We start from the raw sequence: 15,079 nt of genomic DNA, 5'->3' as shown, positions 1-15,079 counted from the left end.
TGCAAACAGACTGTGGAGCTACTGAGCAGCGGAAGTATGTGCCGAATGCGGCACAAGTGGAGTCCAGAGGGTGGCCTCTGCATCTGGGTGACCTCTCGCTGGTCCTGGGGGTGTCACGGGGCCCGCTCTTGCAGGTGGGAAGGACTGTGCAAGTCCGTGACTTGCCTCGAGGTCTGTGCAGCTCATTTGCATGTGTGTGTTTTTTCTGGGTTGAGGACCTAAATCGGGGGCTGTGGTTATAAACAACAGGATCCGAATGTGGAGGCTTTGGGTAATGGGTCACAGGGCCAGGAGGACTTCAGAACAGATTCAGGCCGCACTGCCAAGAATAAATCTAGAGTTGGCCTGGGGGAGGGGTGGCATGTCTGCAGCTGCCCGAGAGGCTGCTGCTGCTCGGGGGGCCTACCTGCACCCCAGGCCTGCTGCCCTGGATGGGATACAAGACAGGGTGCGCTGGCTCCTCACTGGAGCCGCGGTGGAGACCTGTGAGCCCCAGGTCACACGTCTGCGTTATAGCGGCCGGCACAAGGCAGCTTCTGGAGAGCTGGGCCGTGTTTCCCACCGAGACCCCAGAGTTAGCGAGTGAGGATTCCCCCGAACTTAGGCAAGTACAGGAAACAAGAGTGATCCTCTCCAGCCTCCCAAGCCCCAGTGCCTGCTTCCCCGAGGGGAGCATGGGATGGAAGCATGGTACCACACCCGTGCACACACACGCGCGCGACTTTGCTGGTCCCTTATTTTTATTATATCCAAGAGTTGCATTTGTTTATTTGTTATTAAATGAAAATATATCTAACTGCACTTTCTTTCTTAAATGTCTTTGTGATGCTCAGTGTAGAGCCCAGGATGCTCTCTGTGCCTGCCCATGTCCACCGTGCCAGGCGACAGCCACTGTCTTCACACCACTCTGCCATTACCCCGACTGCACTACCTGACTGATTCTCCTGCGCCCTGCCCACCTTCCCTCTCTTCTGGTCCACTCTTCTGGCCTGAGTGTCACTGCTTCCTGACATCCTCAGGGGTTCCGAATGGTGGGGTCAGCTTCTTCTTCCCTGGGGAAGCAGGACAGGGGCAGGGGTGTCTGTTTCTCATTCAGGTCCATGTCCTGAATGCTCAGCATGGAGCCCACTAGTCTCCATGCTGAGAGCTCACCTGAGGCCACTGCAAGACATCCTGTCACTCAGGGCCACCCGACATGCTCACCAGAGTAGTGCGTTACACCCCTCAGCTGCAGAAATCCTGTAATCTGTGGCTCCTGTTACAAAAGAAAGATTCTACTGATGTTACAGGGCAGCCCAGAGTGGACCGGGCCACTGTCTGTGGGGCCTCACCTGCGCGCTTAAAATTCAGTTATACTGCAGGTGCACACAAAAGGGTCAGTAACGGGGTTACTCACAGAAAGGGAAAAGAAAAGCAAACAACAACTGAAATATCTTACCGGCTCGGCTGACTTGGAGCTCTGGTAACAAACTAATGGAAGCCCTGAGTCACACGGCCTCGAGAGCCCTGTTTATCCCCCACATTCCCAGAATGCCGCTTAGCTCCGCCCCTGGGTCCTCGCGGTTCTCTCCCGGGTGCTGCTGGGAGTTGTAGTTTCCAGTCACTGGCGTAGGGGGCGGGGTCCAGAAAGCTGGAGTAGGGGTGGAGTCCACAGGACTGCAGAGTTCCTTCAGGGCGCTCTTCCCCTGAACACTGACACTTATTAAAAAATGCAAAGAAGGGCTCTTCCTGGTCGTGCCACGGTTAAGTGCCACGGTTAAAGTACAGCACTGTAAGCCAGCCATAGCCACCTCGCCTCAGAGTTCCATCCCAGCCCTGGAGCTGACCCACAGATGCGGCAGACCTCTCCTGACCCGCCCGCTGCTCCCCTCAGCAGTGTGCTTCGTCGATCTGCCTGTTCTGCTCCCCGCTCTGTCTCTGGTGAAGCCTCTCACCGCCCCTATGCCTCTGGCCTGTACCCTAGTTATGAATGAATAAATAAATAAAATCTTTAAAAAAATACAAGGAAGATTTTATTTAAGACTGTGACAATGGGGAGAGAGATGAATGCAACTAAGAAACTGAACTCAACTCCCAGTAGTTAGTAGGCAGGGTGAGGGACAGGATGGAAAGTTGATTAGATAGCAAAGCATGAAGATGAGGAGCTTGACTGGATTTCAAAAGCGCAAGCATTCTTGATACCCTGCTTTGTAGGATTCTTTGCTAAAACCGTCAGGCCAAGAAGGAGAGAGACTTGAAAGAAGCCGAGGGAAGTTTGATCAAGGAGGGAATCCTCGTCACCATCAACCTTATGATGACGATGTCTGTTAGTAGCTAAAGTCACATTCTAATAAATATAAGCGAGACCCTGGAGAATGGGAGTTCCCACATGAAAACCTCCATGCAGGCAAGAGCTGCCAGAGAACATCAGTTTGGTCTACCTCCAAGATGAACTTGCATTGTTCGCTGTTTTAAAACAGGAATGAAGTGTCTGCTCCACCCTTCCTCCCAGTAGTCTCCGAGATTGATCACGGCTCAAGAAAGAGCTGTCAAGGGTTTTAGTCCCTGAGCAGCGGATGCTGGTGCTTTCCTGTGAGATCCATCTCGCATGTTCCTAACCACAGAGCTAACCATCCTGCCATAGTGCCATGACCGCAGACTGCCATAAGTGACCTCGCTGTCCACGGGGCACTCTCTGAGCTAATTTTGCCTTCCTGGGTGTGGATGCGATCAGCGTGACCTTGTATTCCTTTGCCCAAGCCCTCTCCAGGTTTCACCTGTTGTCCTGGATAATTCTTAACAGCACCTCTTGTCATGCATGTGTCCAGTTTGGTCATTCTAGTCTATGACCCTTCAAGTCAGCCCTCCCTTTCAGCCCACTGACCCCGGGCCTAGCAGTGACTCACACACACCATCAAGTGCGTGAAATCACTACACCCTGCTTGCTTGGTGGCAACGTGCTTACTGCCCAACACGCGCTAAGGTCAATAACATGACACTGGGTGGTGAGAAGAATAAGGTTACTGCAGGCTGATGAGCAGGCAGGCGAGAAAATTCAGATTTGCCTCTTTATCTCCCTGGGGGAAGGGATTTGCATTCATTTGGGGTGACCACTAGAGAAATCTGTACTTGGCTGGAGCTCACTGGCCAGTATGGAGAAATAGGAAGAAACTTTGAAGATTACTAAGTTGTCGATTTTCGGAGGTAGCCCCCCACCTCTGCAGCTACAGAGTTGGGGCTCAACTCAGGGTCATCTGTGTGTGCGTGATCAGCTGGGTCATTTGCAGATAAGCTTGCAGGCTCTGAAGTTTTTGAAGGCAAGTCTCAGAAAAGTTTGGGAAAGGTGTGTGTGTGTGTGCCTGTGTGCGTGCGCACCCAGGAGTCTGAGAACAATTTAAACCTTTCAGCTTGGACTCCACAGTGGATAAAACAGGCAGTGTGAAAACGACAGAGCGGCCAGGGGCTCAGGCTGGTGGTGCGTGCAGGAGGCTGTTGTCAGGGCCTGTGGACTTGTGGTGAGCTGTCCCCAGGGCTGACCTGCCGTACGCACTTACCTGGAAACCGCCCTGGAAGGTAGAGCTCCCAGAACCCCGTCCGTATTTGGATTCCAGGGTGCCTGTACAAAGTGCTGTTCAGACCAGACTTAGCTCCGTGTTTTGCAAAGGGGGAGGCTGTTGCTTGTGAAAAACAGTCCCCTTCTCATCTTAGATCGAAGGAGTCATCTGTGTGGGGCCTGATGCTGGGGACTTGTACGGAAATCGCAATTGTGAACACTTCCTGGAGAGTCTGATGGATTGAGAAGTGGGCGTTTAGAGCAAATGCATGTTCTCATAACACTTCTCTCTGAACGGGACTCATGGGCTGCCCTGGGACCCGAGGGACAGGATGTATGATTGCTTGTTGCCCAAAGAGATTTCCAGATCAGTGGACGGGACAGACCCTTGTGAAGCGATGTCCCTGGGACAGGGTTCGGTACAGGGGGAGTGGAGGGTCCTTGGGAACTGACCCAGCCTTGGGATTAGGAGAGGCCACCCCAGGGTGCCTGAGGAGTGAAGAAAGCTGAGGTCTAGCTGCCTGGCAGAGGGACCAGCCTGGGCATAGGGCGCCCACCATGGAGTGTGGGTTTGCTGAAGCTGCCAGTAGACGAGAGGAGTAGGAAGGGTGAAGGGGGTCCCGAGATGCTGGGTGTGGGCACCCAGGGAGCTCTGGGGTATCCGAGGGAGGGAGGGCACGGGGATCAGAGAGGACCTGTTGGGGATCCTGGCCTTGAAGTTCCGCGAGCCGACAGGCTCCAACATGCAGTCACTGGTGGGTGCACATTTAGCAACAGGGAACCTACTTAACGTCTCATCACTTTTTTGTGTCAATAAATCAATACATTTTTATCCATACACTTGCAGGAACTTTTTTTTTAACACCTGGGAGAGGATAAGTGGCAATGTCAGCTCTAGCAGACGACACTCATCATGTGTGGATTTCTTCTTATACATTTTTCTGGGGCTTGCCAGCTTCAAAAGGAAGGTTTCTGCTCCTTCCCGGCGGCGGTGGGCGTGTGAGCCCTGGAGATGAGGACGGCCACGTCCATCCCGGGAGGTGCTGGGCAGGGCTGTAGTAGGCGGCAGGCCCAGTGAGGGCCAGGTCTCTGGGTGGAGAGCTGTCCCCGTCAGCCTGTGACGCTCACTCGTGTCTCTGTCTCCCGCAGATCCTGCCCGGCCTGTACATCGGCAACTTCAAAGGTGAGGTTCTCCTTTTGTTGTTGTTATTGTGGTGAAACAGATGTAACCGAAAACAGGCTCATTTAACCATTTTGAAGTTTTCAGTGGCATTATGTACCCTTGCACTGCTGTGCAGCCATCACCACCGTCCTCTCCAGAACTTTTTCATCTCCTCCAACTGAAACTCTGTGCCCCTTTCAACACTAAATCCTTGTTGTCCTCTGCTCCAGCCCCTTGCCTCCCTGCCATCTCTCACATGGAATCTGATTTCTCCAGTTTCCTCATGTACACGGAACCAACAGAATTTCTCTGGCTTCTTTCACCGGGCGTCATGTCCTCACGGTTGGGCCAGGCTGTAGCTAGCCTTGGGAAGGCCGCCGTCTATTCCACTGGGTGGACACACCGTTTTGTTGCTCTGTTGATCTGCTGATGATACTTGGGCTTCTGCCACCAAAGCTGTAAAAGGCCTTTTTCAAAGGCCAGCTTTAGGCTTCTCCTGCATGGCTGAGTCAACGTGCACTCTCAGCTTCTCCTGAGTGTGGTCTGGAAGTGGCCACCGTGTGTGGCCAAATGCCTGTTGGCCCCTCCTTCGTGGGCCCCAACCCGTGGGCCGATGGCCGACAGGGGCTTGGGACGAACTTGACCTCTGCCGTAGATGTCACCATAACATTGTACCCTTGCTGGAACACTATGCCGCAAAAAAGAGAGCCCAAAGGCACATTTAGCAGTGGGTAGCTTACTCATCATCTCATCACTTGTTTTGTTGTGTCAGTAAATCAACACATTTTTATCCATAAACATTGAGGAGAGAGTAAGTGGCAATGTCAGCTCTAGCAGATGACACTCACCATGTATGGATTTCTTCTTATACATTTTTCTGGGGCTTGTTCAGCGTTGACTGATGTGCTCTCAGCTATCGTCTATTTCCCCTCATCTGTCCCCAAAGGGCCCACAGTCACAGAGGTGAGAAGAACCGCTTGGACTTTCTTCACCAAGCCCCCATCAGGCTTTGTTTGCTTCCCAAGGAGGGATCCTGGCCCTGTATCCAGTGACACTGGAGTTTGTGTGCATTAAACAACAACAACAACAAAAAACAAATAAACAAACAAACAAAAAACAATGGCTCCCTTGCACTGGAGACAGGATCCATTTAACAGGAAGGGCCGGGCCTAGGAAACCTGCAGAAACAGGTCTGCCCACACTGGGCTGGACAGCCTGAATAGGCACCCCGGCTCCTCCCCACCCCGGACAAGTCAGAACTCACTCCCATATGCTTCCCGTTGTCGTTCCATTGGCAAGTTCAGCCACATGTTGATTATAAAGCCAGCAATCCATGTTTTATGATTCGTCTGCATAAGGCTGATTTCTTCTTTTCTGCCTCTGGTACTGCTAATGGGCCTCAGAGCAAATTGAGCCCAGGGAGCTGACAGCTGCTAATTGCTACTAGAACATGTTAAAAATAGGGCTGGAGTTCCTAAATTAGTAAGCTTTGTAGTTCTGAAAAAGCAGCTAGTGCTTTGTGGTAGGTTGTCAAGGGGCACTGGATATGTTAGGGAGCCAAATATCTTCAAGGGTTATTTACTGCGCTATTACTGACTTTTCATGGGGAAGGGCAGGACTGAGTTTAGGGTAAATTCTTAGAAGAAAAAAAAGCCTACGGAAAGGTATGCAAATTGAAAGTGGCGCTCAAGTCCCAAAACTCAATACTTCTGCAAGGAGTTTCTGAGAACTTTTTCCTCCTCGTGGAAGGTTCCTTTCCTTTGAAGGAAGTAAAGCCCACCTAATTTTAAAGAAATATCTCAAATTTGTTTTATACTAAAATTAATGCCTGTTTTCTAAATTTTCGAACTCTCGAATCATAGACCCCCTCGGTTCTGGACACGGGCTCTGTGGTTTCACCCACTGACGATCTTACAGCCCCACACGTCCTCTTTGTTCAGATGCTTGATGTGTGCTCTTGTCTTCAGCTACTCTGACATCAGAACGTGGTCAGATTCTATTCAATCATTCACTCACCAAACGTGTATTAAACAATCACCGAGGTCAGGCTCATGTGAAATGCGGCAGCGGTGGTGTGTCGAGGCCACGGGCGGCGGAAGAGAGGGTCCCTCCAGTTCGTTCCACAGACAGGTCCCCAGCCCACGTGTGTCACTGAACTGGGGTCCTGGGTGCATGCACTTCCCAGTCGTCGAGGTTCAGCTTCAGGGGAGCAGGTAGAAGCCAGGGAGCACACAGCACAGCGCAGAGAAGCCACGAGGCTGTCCTCTCCGAGTCTGCTTACCCACAGCCCACGACCCTGGTCACGAACAAGACCCCGTGGCTGCCCAGGGCGAAAGCAGGATGGTTTCTTGAACTGGGAGCCCAGCTGTCATCTACACATCAGCATGACATCTTAGTTAGTCACTCTCTTCCTGTTTAACTTACAGATGATCTGTCACGCCTGTAAAGGAACAACCCATGTAGAAAAGCATCAAGAGAAAGAGTGGGGAGATCTTTAGACTTCCTGAAGGACGTTATTTTTCCCAGTGTGTGTTGGATGGCACTCAGGCCTGGGCTGTGGTGACCACGGCCTCCTCCACGCCATCATGAATGGTCTCGTGTGCCATCTCTCTCTTCTCTCCCCTTTGTTCCCTCCTCCTTCCCTTCCTTTGCGTGTGACGTGACTCTCTGTAGCTTCCTTTGTTTTCCTCTTCAACTCTGCATTGATAACAAACAGCTTGCCATCCCTTGATGATTTTGCACAGAGAGAAGCCTACAAACAGACCTGGCTCCTGGAGCCCGGTATCTGCTGGGTGACTCTCAGCAGAGCTGCCATGGTGGCAGCTCACTGCCCAGAGCTGAGAGCAGGGCAGCAGCCAGCACACTCACGGGGCTCCTTCCTGGCCTGGGGGAGGGGTCAGGCAGCAGGCAGGGTGGGGAGCGAGGGGGGCTCTTCGTGCTTCCTGCCACCGTGGCACTTGCAGAGCAGATGTCAGCTGACAGAGGAAGCCCTCATTGTTTGAAGAGGGCCACAGAGATCTAGAAAAGTGGGAAGCGAGCTCAGGCCCACGGTATGCCAGCAATGTTGAGAAGCACCTTCCTGCTCTTTCAGTTTTGCTCTGTGCCTGCTGATGGGTCTGGCACCTGAGGCGGCTTCCCAGGGGTTCACACCAGGCCGACTTAGAGTCAACAGAAACGAACTTGCTGCCTCCTAGAGTTATATACTATTTTACATGATAATGGCATCTGGAGACATAAATGAGGGGCTCAGGGGTTCAGTCTTTCAGTGGGTCCATTTCCTAATTGGATTGGGACCAAAACGGGGCACTTCCCACCTGTTCTCTTGACATTTATGGTGCCGACTTAGGGAGGTTTTCCTGAGCCTCACTTTTCAGCCCTGTATGACTGGACAAAGGTAGTAAGAGTCTCTCCTGTGGTTTGTTGGAAGGACTCAATGAGAGAAGTGTTGTGTTGCCATCACTGTTACCATGAGGACTGCACGCCCGGCCGCCTGGCAGGGCCTGCGTCACCCTCACCCCTGAACGGGACCCAAGCCTTGTTTCCCAGCTCTCGACCCACCACCACGCAGCCGGGCGGGTTCTCTGGCCACGTTCACAGTCGGAGAAGGCCAGCCACAGAACAGACTGGGATCTTTTGCTTGCCACTCAGCACATTCCCAGCTGTGCAAAGCTGGAGAATGACTCAGAACACGGCCTGGGGTTCCGGGGCAGAGCAGCGCGCGCTGGGTCTCTTCTTTCTCCCTCCCCTCCCTGTGTCACCCTGCTGGCTATGCTCCTGCCAGCGTTTTCTGGTTAGTTTTATTCACAGGCAACCCAGCTCGACTTTGGAATACCTGGTTTTCTGTTTACCTTCTGTGTCAGTATAAGTTCTAGACCACTAGTTCCCCTTCTTAAGAAAACACGTGGTTACCACTTTGCCTTGGAGTCCAGCGTCTTCTAGAAACCTACCTGAGGTTTCAGTGATGGCGGGGGACCTTCTTCTGACCTGATGTCCAGTAGGAGAAGAACAGGGTGGAGTGGATGTTTCCACGGAGCGATGGCTGGCTCCTGTAGAAGCAGAGGAAGGGAGCAAAAGGAGGCATGAGTGGGCAGGAGTCAGGGCCCACGGAGAGAGGCTGGCAGAGAGAGAAAAAGAACATCGTTAGTTGTTTCTACCAAGGAAGGACTGTTTGTTTTTTTTTCTTATTGATTTTGTTTTTTTTTTGTTTGGCTGTTTTTTTTTTTTTTTTAAATTTTTGTGTTTCTTGGTTATGGAAGAAATGTGGGCTCATCAGTAAAAATAAAATAATTTAAAAAATATGGATGCTATAAAATTAGTGTAACAGAGTGAAAACTTCATAAAAATCTCACATCCCAAGATAACCGCGGTCAAAATGTGTCCCTCGACGTGGATTCCCACATGAATTCAAACCTGTAGCAGTTGCCTGAATAGGTGTCTTTGTTGCTGCAAGTAGCTGTGAGTTGTTTTTTGCCTTAGAAATGACATTGACATGCCTCAGTGGGGGCGAGCCGTCCCTGGCACCAGGGCAAAGGCATTCAAAGGTCATACACAGAGCGCATGACTTCTCAGGCTCATATTCCAAGTCTGGTAAGTATGGGTGGACCTGGGTGTCTGCATTTTTGGCATACCCCATGGTGCTGCACTGCTGCTGGGCACACCCCACTTGAGCCATGCGGGGCTAGTGATGTAGTGCCCAGGGAGAGCTGGCATGAGCCTTCCTGGTCTGGGCACACACACGAACAAGCTGGGCCCCCGAGGACAGCGTCACGGGGCTGCAGCCGCAGCTCGTCAGCCGCTCTGGCGCTCGTTGGCTGCCATCCAGAACCACCATGACTTGAAGTCATGAAGTCATACCCCAAAGCCTCCACCCAGTGCCACTGCTGGAGGGTTTGGTGCACGTAACAGTGACAGCCGGAAGGTGAGAATCCAAGCTGTTCTGAGTCTACCTTGGAGGTTCCCTCTGCTGCAGCTCACAAAGCTCTGGTTTCGTCTTACTTAACTCGTTGTCTAAAACGTGCATGCTGTTGGCAACTGCAAAACATCTTGGTGAGACTCTGGAGGCCGGCAGCCCTGGCGGTCCTCGGTGACCCCAGTCCATGCTTAATTCAGAGCTCACCGACAAGGCGTCCCATACAACTTGGGGGTGGGTAGGAGCGGACTTGAACCCCAGATGTGTGACGTGGTGTGTTACAGGACACACGGTGTCTGGGCCGCCTGTCTGTGGGGCCTCCCGCGCACGCCGAAAAATCAGTTCTACCGCAGGTGCACACAAAAGGGTCAAAATGGGTTTATTCACAAAAAGGGGAAAAGAAAAGGAAACAACAACTGGAACATCTTGCCGGCTCGGCTGACTTGAAGCTCTAGTCACAAACTAACCGAAGCCCCAAGTTAGGCGGTCCCCGGAGCCGATTCCCGAGCGCGAGACCAAATGGCGCCCTGTGTATCCCCACATTCCCAGAATGCCGCTTAGCTCCGCCCTTGGGTCCCGCAGTTCTCTCCCGGGTGCTGCTGGGAGTTGTAGTTTCCAGTCACTGGCGTAGGGGGCGGGGTCCACAAGACTCTGCAGTTCCTTTAGGACATCCTTCCCCGTAACAAGTGCAGTTTACGTCTGAACTTGAAGCTGGAGATGACTGCAGTGACGAAGAGAGTCTGACAATACAACCAACCTTTCAATACTCCATTTAAAGATTTCTCCCTACTTGAAAAGAAGTGTCAGCTTCCTGTAGAAAGTTTAGAAAAGTGCTTCTTAGTCCCCATCCCATCATGAAAGTTTATTAGAAATGCAGATTCCTCGGCCCTGCCATAGATCTTGAACCAAGTGGAAGGAATGTATCTTTTTAGCAAGCCCACTAGGTAATTCACAGACATGCCAGTCTTCTAGAACTATTCCTATTGAATTCACACAAAAATTTATACTGAAAAAAAAAATGTAAACATTTGTCATTCCGTCCCTGAAAGGTTACCACTGTTGGGGCCAATTCCTTAGAGCATTTCCACTTCCTTCCCCCACACCTATGTATGGATGTGTGTCTATTTACAAATTGAATCGCTGTTGAGTTTATAGTTTGGCATCTGGTTTTGCCCTCAGCTTAACATTATATCCTGAGCATCACCCCATAGAAACACAATAATTAAACATTTGACTCTCAGTCCATTTTTCCCGTGTCATTTAAAACTCATGCCAGTCCAGGCCAGGGCATCTGGGAGGCTGACCTTCTGATTGCTTGCTGGTCCCTGTTTTGCAGACGAGCAGAAGGGAATGTGTTTTAGCATCTATTTAGCTTCATGCGCAGATCATTTAATAACCAACTGATAGCTTATGGATAGTTCTTTTTGGAATTTCCAGAAAATGTTCTATTTTTACCTTCACCCTAAACTGAACGTAGGTGTTTTAAACCACAATCTGCGTCTGGACCCATCTGTCACCGCTTTTGACATCAGGGGAAAGAAGTCTCTGGCAGGTTCCTCTATTTTCTGTAGAGGGGTTCTTTGTGCTTGATTTTAACTGAGATTATAACAGGTTGGTCCCTAGGGAAAGGGGAGGCTCCAGGTTCCCTGACCTACCCAAGGAAAGCTGGAGATGAACAGGGAGGAGTAAAAGGTGGAGAGGAGACTAGGAGAAGGAAGGAAGGAGAATGGGGACCAGAAGAAGACCTGGAGGAGGCACATGGAGCAGAGAGAGATGTGAAGAAGCTGCATTTGCTTCTTGGTTTTGGAAAGGTTGTAACCGGTGTGGGTGAGAGACCTGTGCCGTAACAATGGCAGCTTTTTTTTTTTTTTTTACAAAAGTTTATTTTTACATCATTTTGTACATTTTTTTTCCCATCTCAATTGTAATCCCTGGGTTTCCCATCACCAAGTCACCCGTGTGCCATCACCATAATCCCATGCATCCCCCCCCCCCTTTTTTTATCCCATTCCCCACTCCGCCAATGGCAGCTTTTATCTTGATTTTGACTTTGCTCCTTAGGTCCCAGATGCGCTGGGCCCCTTTTTCTCCTTTCTTATGGACCCCCACTGGGAGCTGCCTTAGACTTGGGGCACGCTTTTGGGTGTCAGTAGCCCTTCTTTGGGTCAATCCTCTTTGGCCCGGCCTTTACCCACCAGGGGATGTATAACTCTGGTGCTTGATTTGGAAACTTTTTCTTCCCCTTTTCTTTACTGAACACTAAATGTATTAAAGTCGCTTTGCATTAAAGGTCTTACACACTCAAGTGTTTTGTCTAGATGGGATGGATGGCAGAACCTATTTAGAATGGATAGATTTGGGATTCTGGGGTGCCTACATCCTGCCTTGTAACAAGACTACTAATCACTAAGGAGTAAAATTTTTGTTTTTTTTCTTTTTTTTTAAATAATATGTTTATTTTTACATCATTTTGTGCCTTTTTCCATCTCAATTGTCATCCCCGTGGGCTTCCCATCACCAGATCACCCGTGTGCCATCACCATAGTCCTGTGCACTTCCCTCCCCGCATTGTTTTTGATCCCATTCCCCACTCCACCCCCATAAAATGTCTCTGGTATATAGTTGTTCATTATTATTATTATTTTCTCCCCTGGTAATGGATAAAATTTTAAAGTGCGTTAAGCACTTTTATTGTTATATACACCATGTAAGAACCAATCTAAGTGTCTACAACTTAACAAATGTCAGTTGCAAAATGATCTCGATGGGTCACTTTGCTCACGGCCCTGAAACAGTGGTCATCACTACAGAGTTTATTCATGTCAAAGCCTTCCATGTTTCGGCAACCACTTTGTAGCAAAAGATGCACAAATAGAAATAAACTTAGTTATCTGCAAAATATTAAAAAGCAATTGTCCTAAATTCCCTAGATCTAGATTTTTCTGGGTATGTCATTTACGAAGTTTCCAGAAATACGTGTCTAATGAAGGGAGGTATGGGGGAGCAGACCTGGGTTCCCAGGACCCCAGGCAGGCTTTTCCTCGCTTCTTGTGTTCGCCGAGCAAAGCTCAACATCAGGACCTGAAGTTACAGAAACGCAAGAAATGTGTTGATAGGCAGGTAGGCTCTCTGAGTGGAGTGGGGCCGCGAGTGGCTGGCCACTGAGGTGGTGAGAAGCAGGTGCTTACATGGGCACAGTGGGCCAGAGGTGGGGGGTTGGCTGTTGGGTGTCTCTGCGCGGTGTCTCTTGCCGACTGGCTGGGCCTGCAGTGCCTCTTCGGCACTTCACTGAACTTAGCTTCCATGCGTCGCTGTTGTGCTATTATGGATGCTCCTCCCAGCCTACTTTCCTGAAATCAGCTCTGATCATTGCTACTGTGCTCTGGACATTCCATTTTTAATTGAATGGTTGGGCAGGGGCCTCCCGGTGTGCAGTCCCCAGTGACTGCCTGTGGCCGTTTCCCAGTTTCCTCCCTTACTAGTGCATTTTCCTGGCTACGCTTCAGTAGTTCACTTGCAGAGCCTATTAACAGCCCCATCCTCTTCCTCCTCTGACAGATGCCAGAGACGCAGAGCAGCTGAGCAAGAACAAGGTGACGCACATCCTGTCTATCCATGACAGCGCCAGGCCGCTGTTGGAGGTAAGACATGCAGTGTGCACGTGTGACTTTGCATGTCTCACATGTGACTTCACGTGTTCTGCAGGCACGAGACCTCACCGCTCTCATGATCCAGGCCTGTTAGTTGCTCGTGGGCTCAGGCCTTCTTCCTGCCAGCAGCTTGTTCGGCGGGGTGGGGGAGCCTAAGGGCTCCCCTCGGGAGTCCCTTCGGGAGAAAGAGGCACCCTTGGGCACCCCCAGCCCTCCCGACAAGCTGACGGCAGGAAGATGGCCTGAGCCCACGAGCACCTAACAGCCTGGATCGCAAGAGCCCTGGCTAAATGCCAGAGAATAAGATGCTGCGTTTGCTTCTGGATTTTCAGGACATTTTAAACCCACTTTCATGCCTTTCAAAATTATCTCCGGTATTAGAATTCCAGAGATTTCAGGCTGCTTATTTCCTGGTTTCTTTTTTTTTTTTTTCCATTTAAGCTCTATTAGCTACCATTTGCATGTAGACTTAAAAGACAATGGAAGACAAATTGTCACTGGAGGTTTTCCAGGGCTTCTTTGGTGGAGACTCAGAGCTGAAGCTGTTGTTATGTTTTAGGTTTTCGGGTAAATAGGGTGTGTCCTGCCTGTACAGTAATTCCACAAACATTTTCAATTTGACCCTGATGGACGGTTTGAACTGTTGGTTGGGAGTAAAATCTTTCTGTTTATTAGCCCTGACAAAGCCCACGTTACCTGTTTTTAGAAAAATAATGCCTGTGTGGTTGTGATGTGTCTGTGTTTTTCTATTTTGGGTGGGGTGTTGGAGAGGAGGGGCAATTGGTTCTGAAAGAAGAAGATCCCAGGTCAAGCTATTTTCATTTAAATTCGTATTATGCAAGAGCAGGTGATACAGTTTTTATCTGAAGCCTGCCTATTTTGTTTTCTCAGCCATTAGAGCAAGTGGGTTTCGGTTAGTGTAGAACCAGCTCCCGCGACGACAGGTGATTCTGTGAAGCGTGGTGCTCCAGAGACCCCACTCGAGAACAGCCCTCCCTTCATTTCTCCAGGTCTGAGTTCATACTTCCTTCTGTTGTTGGGGAGCAAGGTTTTTTATTAAGGTGCTGGGGTTTGGGGTGCAACCCAATTTCACTGAAAACAGCAGCAGTACATTTTTGGGGGGCCTGTTTATTTCCTGGTACATAGCTCTTTCATTTCTCCACCTATCAATAATGGCTTATATAAAAATACAGCCAAGTTATGGCCATGGTGATGAGTTAAAGCGCATGCTGGCCATGACTGACTTCCTCTTCAATCACAAGATGAGGCTTGAGGTTTCCTTTATTTTAATAAATTACATAGCTGTCCTTCCCACCCTCGCCCTCCAGGCCCGACTTGCTGCTTTGTACTTACTTAGTGGAGTTCATTGTTTGTGAGCCTGACCCCACAGACTGTTCAAGTTGTGCTTCTGTCTGGATCCGAGATCTTTGAGTGTTAGAAATCAAAGAACTCCAGCCCTCTCTCTCCACCTCCCCCTTTGACACCCCCAAGTGAAAGGCCGGTGACATTGTCACCCAGCATGCGGAGAGCGCTGTTGGTGTAAAATCCTCAGAGTCGTGGGCAAACCGTGTGGGTTTTTATTCTAAGTCTGTAAGGACAGACTCCTGTTCGGAATCTCATTCTCTAAGGACAGATTCTGCCTTGGCGAAAAAGAAAGCAAAATTCTGTGCTTTTTCCCTCCAGCTTGCCGCCCCATGACTACATCCTTAGAGACGACTAGGCCACCATCTTGTAACGTAAAATAATTTAACGTCGCACCTCTTATGTGTTCACTGTTAACTTCACACGGAACCCATGCATACATTTTTATTTGAAAGTTTGAATGG

At 50.0% G+C, this 15,079-nt stretch overlaps 1 protein-coding gene across 1 annotated transcript in view; it reads left to right on the top strand.

Annotated features, from left to right (window-relative positions):
- Positions 1–361: 361 nt before the first annotated feature.
- DUSP22 (dual specificity phosphatase 22) overlaps positions 362–15,079 on the top strand; it is a 48,372-nt gene continuing 33,654 nt past the window's right edge. Inside the window, exons 1-3 of the mRNA XM_004694986.2 lie at positions 362–574; positions 4,682–4,715; positions 13,162–13,244. Of these exons, the coding sequence (XP_004695043.1) occupies positions 362–574; positions 4,682–4,715; positions 13,162–13,244 (330 nt within the window). The remainder of the gene's footprint in view (positions 575–4,681; positions 4,716–13,161; positions 13,245–15,079) is intronic.

Source organism: Condylura cristata, unplaced genomic scaffold, assembly GCF_000260355.1.
Source record: "Condylura cristata isolate star-nosed mole 26May11 unplaced genomic scaffold, ConCri1.0 scaffold00052, whole genome shotgun sequence".
NCBI lineage: Eukaryota > Metazoa > Chordata > Mammalia > Eulipotyphla > Talpidae > Condylura > Condylura cristata.
This window is presented reverse-complemented; position numbering and strand designations above follow the sequence as displayed.